At 42.3% G+C, this 14,562-nt stretch overlaps 1 protein-coding gene across 2 annotated transcripts in view; it reads left to right on the forward strand.

The window, feature by feature from the left end:
* The window catches only part of GGA3 (golgi associated, gamma adaptin ear containing, ARF binding protein 3), a 45,196-nt gene that overhangs the window by 27,059 nt on the left and 3,575 nt on the right, over nt 1–14,562 (forward strand). For both annotated transcript variants that reach the window (XM_020806297.3, XM_072990564.2), the window contains 6 exons: nt 812–931; nt 7,667–7,939; nt 9,494–9,561; nt 9,963–10,279; nt 12,422–12,687; nt 13,990–14,159. In XM_020806297.3, coding sequence (XP_020661956.3) covers nt 812–931; nt 7,667–7,939; nt 9,494–9,561; nt 9,963–10,279; nt 12,422–12,687; nt 13,990–14,159 — 1,214 coding nt within the window. The remainder of the gene's footprint in view (nt 1–811; nt 932–7,666; nt 7,940–9,493; nt 9,562–9,962; nt 10,280–12,421; nt 12,688–13,989; nt 14,160–14,562) is intronic.

Consider the following 14,562-nt stretch of genomic DNA (forward strand, 5'->3'; position numbering starts at 1 on the left):
TGTGCACCTGTTACCTCAGCACATATGTTGTGTTATACTGAAGATTAAGTGAACAAAACCCAAAGTGCAGGTGCCTCTGCTAGCTACTCATTGTTCACAAGATTTTGATAAAATTAATGTTGACCTTAGTGAACAAATGTCTTCTGAAAAAAACAAACTGCTCTTTCACTTGCATCCTCCCACCTGCAGAGCTGGGAAATGTGGCCTTCCAGATGTTGTTGAACAACAGTCTCCACCAATCTTAGCCATACTGTAAAAAATAATGCAGTCAGTGTTTTCACTATGTGGTAGTCCAAAAATTCCTATCCCAATTTACTATCCCTGTTTTTTATTGCAATTTACACTGCTAAAGTAAGTCGCAGCTAGAGTAGATCCATTTGAGTAATTGAAACCTACAAAGGCATTGATTCACCAAATCTCCACTGATTCAGTGCGTCTACTGTAGTGCAACTTAATATGCTAAGCAACAGGATTTCATTCATTCTTCCATCATGGAACTGACTGTGTAGTACATTGGTTTCTCAGCAGCTTCTCATCCAGGCACTAACCAGACCAATACTTGCTTAGCTTTAGTGAGATGGCTGCATCACATGCCCTCAGACAAAAGCAGGTCAGCTGATCCATGTTGTTCAGTTAGTATTGTTCCTTTCATTACCACAACATTAATATTACTGTGAGTTCAGATCTTAAACTTTGGCAGTAGAAATGAATGGAAAAGAGCTAGAGGGGTATACATGTACATTGCATATCAGGGCAAAGGGTGGAATTCTGGCACTTGAAGGTAATACATTTTGTAATATGTTTCTTACAGGAGATATCCTGCTAGCAAGTGACAACCTATCATGGGTAATAAATTTCTATAAAAAAGTTATTGAAAACCAAGTCAGCAATGGTGAAGTGGATGATGCTTCTGTACTTCCTACCACAGATGGTGAGTCACTTAAAAAAGAACAGGGAATACAGAAATGAAAATAGGGGTAAGGGGAATTTTGATACTAAAAACTTTTCAGATGTCATACGATTGCATACAACAATTACAACAAACAAAAATGAAGGAACAAATAAGTCAAAACTGCACAGTATTGTAATTATAGTGTTAAAATGCTTTTCCTTTTTTGTTTTCAGCTTCTTAATTATATTATTACAGCTTATATTACTCTGATTACTCAGCTTGAAAGCACAGAATATAATATCAGCTTTCTAATATGTTTACTATGCTTATTTTGGTTATGCTAATATCCATAAGTATAATCAGAAATTAGCAAAATATCACGCATCTTGGATTCAAGTTGAATCTGGCATAAACTTTGACTCTTCATTTCTATCTGGTAGTAGGGAAGTAAAAACTAAAGCAAAACTAAGCAGAACAACATTGTTACGCTTCTGGCGCAGAGTAAATGAAGACACTTTACCAGTTCTTCTTTGACGGTTATATTTACATATATGTACACTTATATACAGGCAGGTCTCTACAGCACATCTAGAAGTCTTCACACAGTCCGACAGCATGCGTGGCAGAAAATCACATCAGAAGAAGAGAACATTTCACAGACACAGTCCATATTTATACATAACCTTGTCTCTGTTCAGTCCAATCGGGTTCCAGGTGACCTCATCTCTGCACCTGGGCTCTTTCTGGTTTCACCTCATTGCATTAGCTTAGGATGATTCAGCTTTTCTCTCATCTGCACATAATGGCAGCTCGTTAATGAAACATATATGGGTTCAGGCCTATAAAATTCTATACCCTGACAAACATCAACAAGAAAACCATGATTAAGAATATGCTAAGTGCCCTCCCCTACCATTTTAAACTTAGAAAATTAGATCCAATATTATGTTTTGACAGGCTTTTTAATTATTTGCAAGATTTAAATAATGGGCTTTTGATTTTTGCTGATATTCTTTGAATTGTCTTTTATTTACATAGCTCATTAACTTTGCCATTATTGCATATCCAGCTAATTTTTCTTTCCAACTCTCTATCGCTGGACACTCTTGTGCCTTCCATTTCTTTGCAAAGGTTACTCTGGAAGCTATTAACATATATCTAAATAGGTCTTGTGAGATTCTCTCTATATGGTATTATCTGGTAAGATTCCCAGCAGCATAGTCTTTGGATGCATTGGGAATTTGATTTTTTTTAAAAAAAATATTATTTCCGCATGTACCATTATCCAGTATTTCTTCATCTTTATACAGATCCACAACATATGGTAGAAAGTGTCATCTGTCTTTTTACGCTTCCAGTGAGCCCCTTTGTATTTTTTTTACCATCTTTTCAATATCTTTTGGGGTAATATACCACTGGTAGAACATCCATTTTCTTTTTAGAGCTTGACAAGCTGTAAATTGTATGCCCTTTGTTCGTAGATTTTCCCAACATTGTAGTGATATTTCTTTGTTGAAATTTTGCATCCATTTCACCATACACATTTTACTTGTTCTTCCTCAGTATCAAACTGGAGCAATAATTTATAGGTGGTTACCTCACATCCAGAAATCTTTTTGATCTTATTTTCTTCTTGGCATGTCAAGAATTTTAAAATGATTTTGATTTTTCCCCCTGTTAATTTTATCGCTTGAAAGCAATCCAAACTTTTCTACTTGTTTCATTATATAGTGCAGTGATGATTGGGAGTGCAATATTGTGAGAACCACATCATCAGCATAGCTCTTCAAAAAGGTTTCTCCTAAGCTGTGCCTGTGTGTGACTCTACCTCCCTCCATGAAGTGTTCTCCCCCCTTCAGCACAGTGATAGTTTTCTACCCCTTTGGTTCTGGTCACGACAGAACCCTGCGAGGGGGCGGGGTGGGGGCGGAGTCACGCCTACATGCAGGGACGAAGTTGCACAAGAGAGAGGCAGAGACACCCGCCCAGCGGGGTTAAAAATTAGAGGATATATTGCTCTTCAATTTAAACTCTTTTCCATCCTCTTTGAGTTCTAGAATTTCATAGTCTTGTCTGATCCTAGAAGCAAACGCATAGATTCAGCGTGTGGATGAGACGGTGTCAGGGGGAGGGGTTTAGATTCATTAGGCACTGGGGAATGTTTTTGGGACAAGCTGTGCCTGTACAAGAGGGACGGGCTTCACTTGAAGAAACACGTAACCAGACTGCTGGCACATAACATTATAAAGGTGGCAGAGCAGCTTTTAAACTGAATCCTGGGGGAAAGCAGACAGGAACCAAGCAGCGTCCAGTTTGGGACTCCTTATCCCTGTGGAATGAGGATGGAGATGGTAGAAAACCACAAAGTGACGACAGTGTAGGAATTAGGACTGGGAGTGTGATGGGATGTGACAGTTGGTCCACTAGAACGAGAAGCTATGGGGGGGGGGAGAAACAAACAAGCAGCCCTTCTTGGGGGACCCTGTACGCAGGTGCATTTATGCAAATGCCCAGAGCGTCCAAGCAAAGATGGAAGAGCTGGTGGGTAGGGATGACATTGATATAGTGGCCATAACAGAAACCTGGTGGGATTCAGAGAACTAGTGGGATACCGCAATCCCAGGCTATACAGTGGGGTCTTGACTTGAGAACTTAATCCGTATTGGAAGGTGGTTCTCAAGTCAAAAAGTCTGTAAGTCAAGTCTCCATTGACCTACAGTGCATTGAAAACCGATTAATCCCGTAACAGGTTGTTTTTGTTCCATTTTGTTTTTTTTCTGGTCTGTAAGTCAAATCTCAGTCTGCAAGTCAAACCTAAATTTTGCGGCCAGAGAAGTCTGTAACTCAAAAAGTCTGTAAGTCAAGCTGTCTGTAAGTCAAGGGTCCACTGTAAACTCTATAGGAGGGATAGGGAGGGGCATGGAGGTGGGGAGGCCATCTATATCAAAGAAGGGGTAGAATCCAGCAGAAAGGAGAGTAGGTGTCAAGGGGCAGTTTTCACAATGGAGAGAGATGAAGAGCGGTGTGCCCTAGGGATCTGTCCTGGGACCTGTGCTTTTCAACCTGTTCATAAATGATTTGGAGACAGGGATAAGCAGTGAGGTGGCCAAGTTAGCAGATTGCGCTAAACTTTTCCGGGTGGTGAAGAACAGAAGTGAAGAGCTCCAGAAGGATGTCTCCAAACTGGGAGAACGGGCGGCAAAATGGCAAATGTGTTTCAATGTAAGAAAATGTAAAGTAATGCACCATGGGGGCAAAAAATAAAAACTTTATTTTGTTCTCCAGTTACCATTTTTTTCATTCTCTTTTCATAGAATGTATGCAAGATATCTTCCTGGTTTGTTTGTGTGTTCAAAGTGTTTTGCTTTAGAAAAATTATTTTTTTCTGCATATCTTTAGTTTGAAACATATCTAATTTATTTCTTCATTGTTTAATTTCAATTAGTACTGTTTTTTTTCAATGATTTTTACATGGACCATCTAAAGTCCTAATCCTTTCAGTTACATTTTTTATTTGTTTCATCTTTCCTTTCTTTTTCTTAGAGAAAAACAGCTTCCCCCTTATGTATGCTTTGCTTGCTTCCCAGACATTTGCCATAGAGAGGTCTTCTGCAATATTTAGCTTTAAAACTCTTCTATATCCTGTTTAGAGGGATGTGGTGGTGCTGCAGGTTAAACCGCAGAAACCTCTGTGCTGCAAGGTCAGAAAACCAGCAGTCGTAAGATTGAATCCACGTGATGGAGTGAGCTCCCGTTGCTTGTCCCAACTCCTGCCAACCTAGCAGTTTGAAAGCATGTAAAAATGCGAGTAGATAAATAGGTACCACGTTGGTGGGAAGGTAACGGCGTTCCGTGTCTAGTCGCACTGGCCATGTGACCACAGAAACTGTCTTCGGACAAACGCTGGCTCTATGGCTTGGAAATGGGGATGAGCATCGCGCCCTAGAATTGGACATGACTGGACTAAATGTCAAGGAACCTTTTATATCCTGTTTGCATTCTTTTAGTACATCTTCTTGCAGCGAAAGATTACCATTCATTCTCCCTCGTCTTTTTGGTATCATTTCTCTTTGTCAAGTAGTCAATATTGGATTATGATCGGCAATTGTTTTTGGCTGAATTTTGATGGATTTCAAATTTGTAAGTACAGTGGTGCCTCGCATAGCGAGGTTAATCCGTTCCGGATTAACCTTCGCTATGCTGAAGCATCGTTGAATTGGGCAGGGAATTCCATTGGAACGCATTAAACATGGTTTAATGCAGGGGTCTCAAACATGCAGCCCGGGGGCCATTTGCGGCCCCCCAGATGATAGTTTGTGGCCCTCGCCTTGCCTGCCCCCTCAAAGCACCCACACATCCTCTGCTGTCAAGAGTAAAAAAAAAAGCCTTGCCTCGGTCGCCAGCTCTCTCGCAAGACAGCACCTCTTGCACCCTCCATCCAGAACTGCAGCCTGCCAGCCAGCCCACCTGTCTGTCGGCTAAGGAAACTCCTGGGTGGCTTCCTAGGGCTCTTGCTCTGCTCGGCGGAAAATCTGCTGTGGCCCAGCCTCACCCAGACTCTGCCTCTAGCGGCTCCCAGGTAAATTGAGTTTGAGACCCCTGGTTTAATGCGTTCCAAATGGGCCGAATACTCACCGTTCAGCGATGCTTCTTAATGGCCGGCAGCCATTTTCGCGCCCTCCCCTCGCTCAACGAGGGCGCGAAAATGCTGCGCGCGGCCATTTTGGGCCATTTCTGGGCTTCCGGCGGCCATTTTGGCCGCTGAGCAGCTGATCGTCGGGGCTTCGTTTTGTGAAGATCGGTAAGCGAAACGCTTACCGATCTTCACAAAGCGAATTTTGCCCTATCTAAAAAACGTTGAGCGATCGCATTAGCGATCCCAAAAAAGGGATCGCTATGCGATTTCGTCGTTGTACGGTGTGCTCGTTAAGCGAGGCACCACTGTAATGTCTTAGATTTCTTACACATATCAATTATTGACTGCCTGGTGCATATCTGAGAGGAAAGTATAGTCTCTTGAGGAAGGATTGAGGGTTCTCCACACGTCCTCTAACTTCAACAGTTGCATGTATTCGCTGACAATGTTAGGTAGTTTACCTCCTTCGTATTTTTATGATCTGTCGTTTTTGTGTCAAACACCCCGTTTATATCCCCAATGATAATAGTTTCTTCCTTAAAGTCCAGTAATTTTCAAAAATCTTTTAAAAAATCTTTTCAAAGAATTTCTTTTCAGCATTACAGTATTTGAGCATATACTGTATTGATGCTAATATATATATTCTGTCTTCTGGTGATCTTATTTTTAAGATAATATCTTAATGTCTTCCTTTGGAGTCTTGTAATTGACTTCTAGTACCAGGCATGGATCGCTTCTCTCTCTCTCTCTCTCTCTCTCTCTCTCTCTGTCTGTCTCTCTCTCTGCTCCTTTTTTTTTCTCATTGACTAAAGACATATAAACTTTGCCCCTTTTTTTGTTGTTTAACATTTGTTCATGTTCTTTCTTGACATGGGTTTCTTGAATACAGGTTATAGATACATTCTATTTCTTTAATGATTCAGTGTTTTAGATGTGGAATTTAAGCCATTAACATTTATGGATAGAATCTTTGTCATATCCATTTTAATAAGAGAGCAGTGGCTTGATCAAGCTTTCCTCTTCTTTTTCTGGGGCTTCCCCCCTTTCTTTTATTGGTTTTTCAAATGTGTTCCCAATCATCAGTTCTTCAGCTAATTTCTTAGCATGGTCTGTCATCAGAATTGTTTTGATGCCTTTAGATAGTGAAAATTTCAAGACAAATGGAATTTTCCAGTGGTATCTTATTCCTTTCTTTTGTAAAATTTGCCTGAGAGAGTCAAAATATTTTCTTTTCTTTCTTAACACAGATGGAGGGAGATCTTGGAATGTTGGTACCCCTTTACCAGAGACTATAAATGGGAAATCTATTTATACCCTGTTTCCTCAAAAATAAGGCCTAACCTGAAAATAAGCCCTAGCATGATTTTTCAGGATGCTCGTAATATATGGTCTGTGCCCAAAATAAGCCCCAGTTAAGTGAAACCCTGCCCTCTACCATTGTGCAGCAACCAGATGGCATGACTATATTTGAATAAATTTAGATTGTTGTACATGAAAAGAAATTAAACATCTCCTGAAAATAAGCCCTAATGTGTTTTTCTGAGCAAAAATTAATATAAGACCCTGTCTTATTTTCAGGCAAACATGGTATTTATAGAGTAAATGAATATATTAAATATTAGTATGTTATAAGAAAAGAAATGTGTATAGAAATATGAAGAAAAGATTAAAAAAAAAGAAAAATAAGCTTTCTTCCCCTTCAAATTGAAATAAAAATTCTCAGTAGTATAGATTTGCAACCTTGGCCAGTCGATGTCTCTGATGAGGAGCTCTCACCAAAGCATCCACATGTAGAACAGCAGGAAAAAGAGAGGTCCATTTCTCTCCTTGTCTGGTCCCACTCCTTTCCAAAAAAGCAATAAACCAGCAACCAGAAGATGACTTAACACACCACCCTTTTCTTCTTGGGAGAGACGGGAATTGCATCAAGCTCCCTTCATATTGGGATAGGAGACCACTAGGTGATAATGGCATTGGCCAGTAGGGTTCAGAAAGGTTTCTGCTTGACCCTGTTCAGGTACTGGATCTGTCACGGCCCTCCTCGATTACAGCCCTCATTGCATAACTGGCCCTGTCCTAATGTACAGACTTCTGCTTTGGCTTGTTGCATCTCTTTCCATTTCCCCTGTTCTTTCCAGGAAGTGACTCTGCCAGTAACAGTACACTCATCGATCTGGCAGGATTGGATGTGTCTAGTACGCTGCTGCCACCAATGCCTCCTACAACATTAACACCAGGCCCCACGCTAACTCCGGCGCCCGCTTCCTCAGAAATCCCCATCCTCCCACCTCCTCCTCAGACAGCCTGTCACTCCCGGAGCCGTTCATCCAGCCAAGCTGAAGCCACGGCTGCTCCTTTGACCAGCGCGGCCAATTCCCTCTCCTTGCTTGATGAGGAGCTTCTGTGCTTAGGTAAGCTGGGTATGGCATGGATGTGCAGATCGTGGGCGGGCTGGGGCTGCTGCTCCTGCAGCGCCACACCAGCTTTTAGCTTCAGTGTGTCTCCACTGCTGAATCCTTATAAAAAAGTTTCCTGGGTTATATTACCAAGTTTATGAAAGGTGGCTTGTGCAGACATTGCTTGTCCTGGATATAATATAAGGAGGTTGAGATAGCCAAAAGGTCATCACCTCAACAACTGATTGTGAGGGAACTCCCCACCACCACTATATCAGGCAAACTGGTGACCTGGAATAATTAAGGAGACTGTTTCCCTGTATGGCACAGTATTTGCATGCTTGCATGGATTGGGTCTTCTTCAAACATATCTTATTAGTCTAGGAACAGTATATCTGATATGAAGCAACTGGATTACTCCTTGTTTTTGTGTAATAAACGTAGTCTGCATATGTGCATTGTGCCTACAACCAGAGAGCAGTGAGAAATTAGTAAGTGAATGTCCAGATTGGCTAAATGGAGCAGTGGGCAACTTTTGTCAGTCTGAGGGCTAATCTTTTTCCTCTAGGAACTGCACAGACAATCCCCATATGAAAAGAAAAAAAATTAAAACAGGTGGGGATGAAACAGAAAGTGGTGAGATAGTGCAGATGCTGCACTGCTTAAAAGGTGTGTTGCCATTCCTGAAGCTACCAGAAACTGCAGTCCCCCCTTTTTTCCCCAGTGAGGGACTAGGAGATGTTGGGGTGGTGCTCAGGGAAAGGCTGAGATCCACAAAAACAGCCTTAGGAGCTGCATGCAGCTTCAGACTATACTTTTCCAACCTATGGCTTAATGTGTGTCTTTTACCAGATTTTCCAAAGACTTGCTGAGTTTAAATTAGCAATACCTTCTCTGAGATAAGTAGTTTCATTTCATTCACACGTGTAGCTGGTCCTCCATGTTCATAGTAGCAGCCCACTTGATAACAGGTCCAGGCAGTGTGACTTGCCAAAGACAAGAATTGTATCACCCCATATGAGTCTTCTTAGCTTTTAAGACGTTCCGGGGAAGCCCTTTTCTTGGCCCCACCACCTTCCCAAGCTCATTTGGTGGGGACACGAGAGAGGGCCCTCCCAGTGGTTGTTTCCAGGCTTTGGAATGCGCTGCCCTGAGAAGCCAGGTTGGGCCCCTCCCTCTGGTCCTTCCGTCGTCGTCAGGCAGAGACCTCCTTCTTTAGGCAGGCTTTTAAGCACTAGGTTGTCTCGGGAATGCTGGCTTTTAACTTGCAGATTTTTAAATGTTTTTGAATTGTTTTTAAACTTGGTTTTTAAAGATCTTAATATATGTTTAATTTTTTAAAAAATTGATATTAACATAGTGTTTTTAAATCTGTGATCCGCCTTGGTCCCCTATGAGGAGAAAGGCATTTTATAGATAAATAAATGGTGGAGCATGGCCTCAACTCTCCATCATCTCAGACTAAAGCATTTCACACCAATTTCCATGAAGATTTCCATATGCCTCCCTCTACTAAAATGTTTTGCACTTTCATTCATTCCATTCTTATATATTGTCTGATGTACTCAGGTCTGAATGACCCAGCTCCCCCTGCAGCAAAAGACACAGCGGAGAGCAGCCAGTGGAGCATGTTCCAGGTATTCTGCTTTATGTTGCTGAGATGGCATTTACACTCAAGACAGTATAGTTATGAATGTCAGGGGTTGGTAATCTACATGAATGCAACAGGGATTAATTTGGCTGTCACTTTCTCGCACATGCTGTCTGAAGAATGCTGCGATAAACACCATCCTGCCCTTCTAATTGAATATAGATTGTTTCCATCCTTTGCAATAATTGTAAGTTCTCAAAAGGAGTCAAAGACAGCCTGGGATGGAAGCCTTTCGTGCTATGTTGTAGCCTTTACACCTGGATCTCACTCCGTTTTAGAATACAGTATATCTTGCCACATGGAGTGTAATTATGAAGAATCATGATAGGTGGAAGCAAAATATTTCTCATTGTGCGATAACCAATGTTTTCCTGCTTTCTCTTGCAGAATGAACCAGTAGATCTGGACTTCTTGAATCCCAGTCCAGCTTCTGTTGCTTGCAACTCTGCAGTGAACCCTCTTCTTCCTACTGTATCACAGTCCACGTGTGGAACAGTAACATCTCTTCACTCCACATTCACGACCCCTCAGCCTGTTCCCACTATCCCTGGCCCTTCCTCGGGCCCCTTTTTTTTCCCTGCTGGGCCACCTTTGGGCCCTCCTAATACAGTGCCAGTTGGCCCTGGCTACCTTGGCCCTGCTATGGGAAGCAATGGTCTGCAGAAGGTGGATCCGTTGGGACATCTTCTGGACGAGAGCAAAGGGTAAAGCCTTTATTGCCTTCCCACTGTCTCGGTTTGATAATACAGTAATTGCTACCGTTTCTTTCTCAGGAATTGAGGCATTCCTCTTTAGATCATGCTGCCTATGCCCTTCTGAATTATTGGAATATTTGTTCTCTTAATTCAGTGGTGCTAAACTGTTTCTTGAAACAAGGAAGTACTTCTCGCCATGACACCTCACATTTTGAAAAAAATGTACATGACCCCACGTCTACAAAAGGTCACTGTGTGCGCGCACATGCGTGCACGGTTGTATCTGTGACTTCAGCGTTTTGTATCTCACTCTGCCAAGGAACTTGGGTCTCAGCAGGCTGGAAGCAAAACAAAACAATCACTTTTTTTGGAGAAGGCCAGTACTATGTTTGCAGACATTCGGTTCTATTTGCCATCTAATATAAATTAAAGTTAAGGTCATAAAACCTTCAGTAATATAGTTGTGAGTGAGCACCAACAAACAACAAGTGATTCAGTTCATAGTTAAAAATGTTAAGAATACTGTTATTCACAATTATGAAAACCTTGCCTCCCACCCTTGGCCCCAAAGCCTCACACGGCTAGTTGAGCAGAACTGTCAAATGTGACCTAAATAGGTATTATACATAAGAGGGGGAAAAACCCTATTCAACTGAGAAATAATTAATTTAAAATGTAAAATTAATATGCAAGTGCAATAATTCCAATTCTGACGTGGCCCTGAAATGGAAATAAAATCTGTCCCAAATATATCTTGTTGGGAGGGCATTCTCTCATTGGGTAGGCACTACCATAGGGAAAGTCCTAATTTTTTGTAAATACTTTGTATGCATTAAGTGGGTCGACATGTACAAGAGGGAATGAGGTTTAATGAGTAAAGGCAAAGATTTTTGCATTTCTCCTGTCCCCATAACTGGGTTGTCTTATGTATGAATTCTTCATGAAATTATGTCTTTGTATAAAATTATAATGCACAGCAAAGCATAGATAGGAGGACATTGAGTGGTACCTTCTTTCATAAAAATACAAAATGCAGACATGCAATTACTTCTGCAAATCCCTACAGCCATAAGAAAAAAGGATACCCAGTGTGATGTAGTGACAGACTAGGATTCAGGAGACCTGGGTTCAAATCCCCACTCAGCCATGGAAACTTACTGGGGATGTGGAACTGGTATATCATCATCATCATCCTTTGCCATCAAGTCAATTCTGACTAATGGCAACCCTTTTCAGGGTTTTCCAGGTAGAGAATACATGGAAGTGGTTTGCCATTCCCTTCTTCTGCGGGCATCCTGGGACTGTGCAGCTTGCCCCCAAGGCCACGCAGGCTGGCTCTGCTCCCAGGAGGCACAGTGGGGGGAATCGAACTCCCAACCTCTGGCTCTGCAGCCAGATACTGGAATCACTGAGCTATCCAGCCAGCTTGGAACTGGTAAAATCACTCTTTCAATATCACTTACCTTGACAGCCCTATCTAGGGTAGCTACAAGCTGTTTCTGACTTGATGGCACATACCAACGACATAAGGAAAAAGTTGTGCATTGTTCATTTCTGTGTCATGTGCTTTAGATGAGTGAGGCACAGGGCAATGCAAGTATTCTTAGGCCACTGCATGACAAGAGAGAGACAAGCACTTGGCAGATGCTTTGTTCTCATTATTTTACACTCACGTGTGGGGTAAACCACAAGCACTATCTAACAACATGTCACAAAACCTTGGTATGTAAATAGTAAACAATAAAATGACAATCACCTGCTCTTGAAAAAAAAAGGCTCTTGGATACTTTGTGAAGCAACAGATATGGAGCACAATCAACCTCCACCTCATTTCATGTTACTATATCTCCTCACCGTGCTGCTGGGGATCTTGTGTGACAGAATGCTGGCAGAGGGGTCCTCTGGCTGCTGGCTGCCTGCCTTTGTTCACTCAGCACCAGTGACACAGTGGGAAATAATGAGGTGCTAGTGTGCAACATGGGATTTTTAAAGGGTCAGCGGTAGCCAATGCAGAATCCAAAAGGTCAGATTATATAGCATAAGAGGAAAATAAAAGTAGAGCCAAGATAGTACTAGAGAAGTGTTTCAGTTGAGACTTTCTTGTGCTGTGGCTTAACTGGTTTCCCTCTCTCTCTCTGTCCACCTCTGCAGGACATCAGCTCAAGCAAACAGAGCAACTTCTGTGTTCCATGCCGGAGCTGCCCTGCCCGTTGCCACTTCTGCACCTCTGACAACTGGCACAGGATTGCCAGTCACTACTTCAGGAGTGCCTATGATTCCATACCCAAGCAACTGCCCGTCTGGATCAGGAAGCCCCCTCTTCCAGCCTGCCTCATTCCAGCAGCAAGGAAGTCCTGTGAGAGGATCTGAGATCTCCTTGGCCAATGTCCATGTTCCTCTGGAGTCCATTAAACCTAGTAGGCATCAAAGATCTTTTATTCTTAGATATTTAAGTTCACTGAAGCTTCCCCTTTTTAATAATTTGGAAGAGGGGGTATTCTTTCACTTGATGCCTGCTGTTGTCCCAAGGAAGTGTGTGGATTTTGTGAACAGTGTGCAGGAAATCTGCATGACTACGCTGTTTCTCCTACACTGAAGCAAGAGTCTCTCTTACTGAAAGAAAAAATCTGTATTTCAAGAAAGATATTCAAGTGTAGTTCGCCACAGTTTGCTCAAGAATGGAACAAAATAACACTTGTTAATCTTGTGGTTTTCTGTCACCTGACATACAAGTCATGGAGTTCTAGCATTTGCTTTTCCATACAGTACATTCTGTTTTTCTCTTAGCACGCTGTCTCTTTCCCCCACTACTCACAACATTTCATCATTGGACTGTATTCTGGAAATTAAGAAAATGTACATTTTTGCCTTGTAGTCTGGTGGTCGTGATATAATGGGGTTTATATAACTCCAGTTTGATATCGAGGTTGGCTGACGAGATCTAGTACTTAACAAGGCTCATGGATACATAGTGAACCTCCCAAGGATGGAGTGCAGGCATTGGCTCCCTTTTTGCTTCCATGACAGATTCAGAGTTCTAGCGCTAACTTATAAAGCCCTTAATATTTTGGGACCTTGCTATCTTTTGGAGTGTGTCTGATTAAAATGGTCTACCTGGGCCTCCCATTCTATCCAGGCTTCACAGCTGTGGATGGTCCACCCCTAGAGAGACCGGGAAAACTACTACCAGGAATCAGTGGCGGCTGCAATCTTATGGAATGTGCTTCCTATAGGTATACACCAAGCTCCCTCCTTCTTGAACTTCAGGAAATGGGTGAAATCTCAGCTTTTCAAGGAGGCCTTTAAGAACATCCTCCCCCCATGACACTCTTGCAGATTTGGTTTGTTTTTATCAATTGTGTGTTTTGTATTTGGTGTGTATGTGTTTTGAATTGTTAGCTGCCCAGAGTAGTGGCTTGCCCCTAGATGGGTGAGAATAGTCCAGTCAGTCAGTTAGTCAGAAGAGCATGTTCTTCCCACCTCCTTCTGTACCAAATCTGGTCTAGATACATAGATATAAAAACTGATGGTTGATGCCTCCCCCCATTTACATTTAGTGCCTGTCTCATCAGAATTTGCACTTAGGCAGTTCTGGTTTAAAATTGATGCTATAGAACTTCTGTAATGAAACTCCCACCATCCTGGATGGTAAGCCTAATGCAGCGCCATCATTCCAAATATATTGCTGGGCTATGTAAACACGTTATGATTCCTTGTAGGCAGTGCTCTTCCTGTGACGGCCTACGACAAGAATGGCTTGCGCATCCTACTACATTTTGCAAAGGAGTGTCCACCTGGGCGGCCTGATGTGCTGGTCGTGGTTGTATCCATGTTGAATACGGCACCCCTGCCAATCAAGAACATGGTGCTTCAAGCGGCAGTGCCAAAGGTAAAGAGGCCTAGATGGTTTTTGGCAAGCATCGGTCTAGAGAAATGCCAGAATTGTCTTTGTGTTGGAGGGAAAAGAGATCAGAGCCCCATCTGTGGAATCTGAGCGGCTAGGGGGGAAGATTTGGACAAAGAGGGTGGCAGTCCAGCCACTTCCAGTGAGAAAGCAGGACACTTTTCCTTCTAGTACTTTGCAAGGATTGTTGTTGCAAATATGTCCCCTGGGCATATTTGGATAGAATTAAAACCAGCAGGCTCTTATTCCCATGAAATGAAATGAAATTTGGGATGCCAGTTGGTGCATCTCTGAGGCCCAGTCCACTTCTCTGGGAAATTGCTCAGTATTCTCTTCCATCTCTCCAATGATACTTAGTCATGTAACTGTTTTTCCTGCACAAACAACC

Source organism: Pogona vitticeps, chromosome 2, assembly GCF_051106095.1.
Source record: "Pogona vitticeps strain Pit_001003342236 chromosome 2, PviZW2.1, whole genome shotgun sequence".
Lineage (NCBI taxonomy): Eukaryota > Metazoa > Chordata > Lepidosauria > Squamata > Agamidae > Pogona > Pogona vitticeps.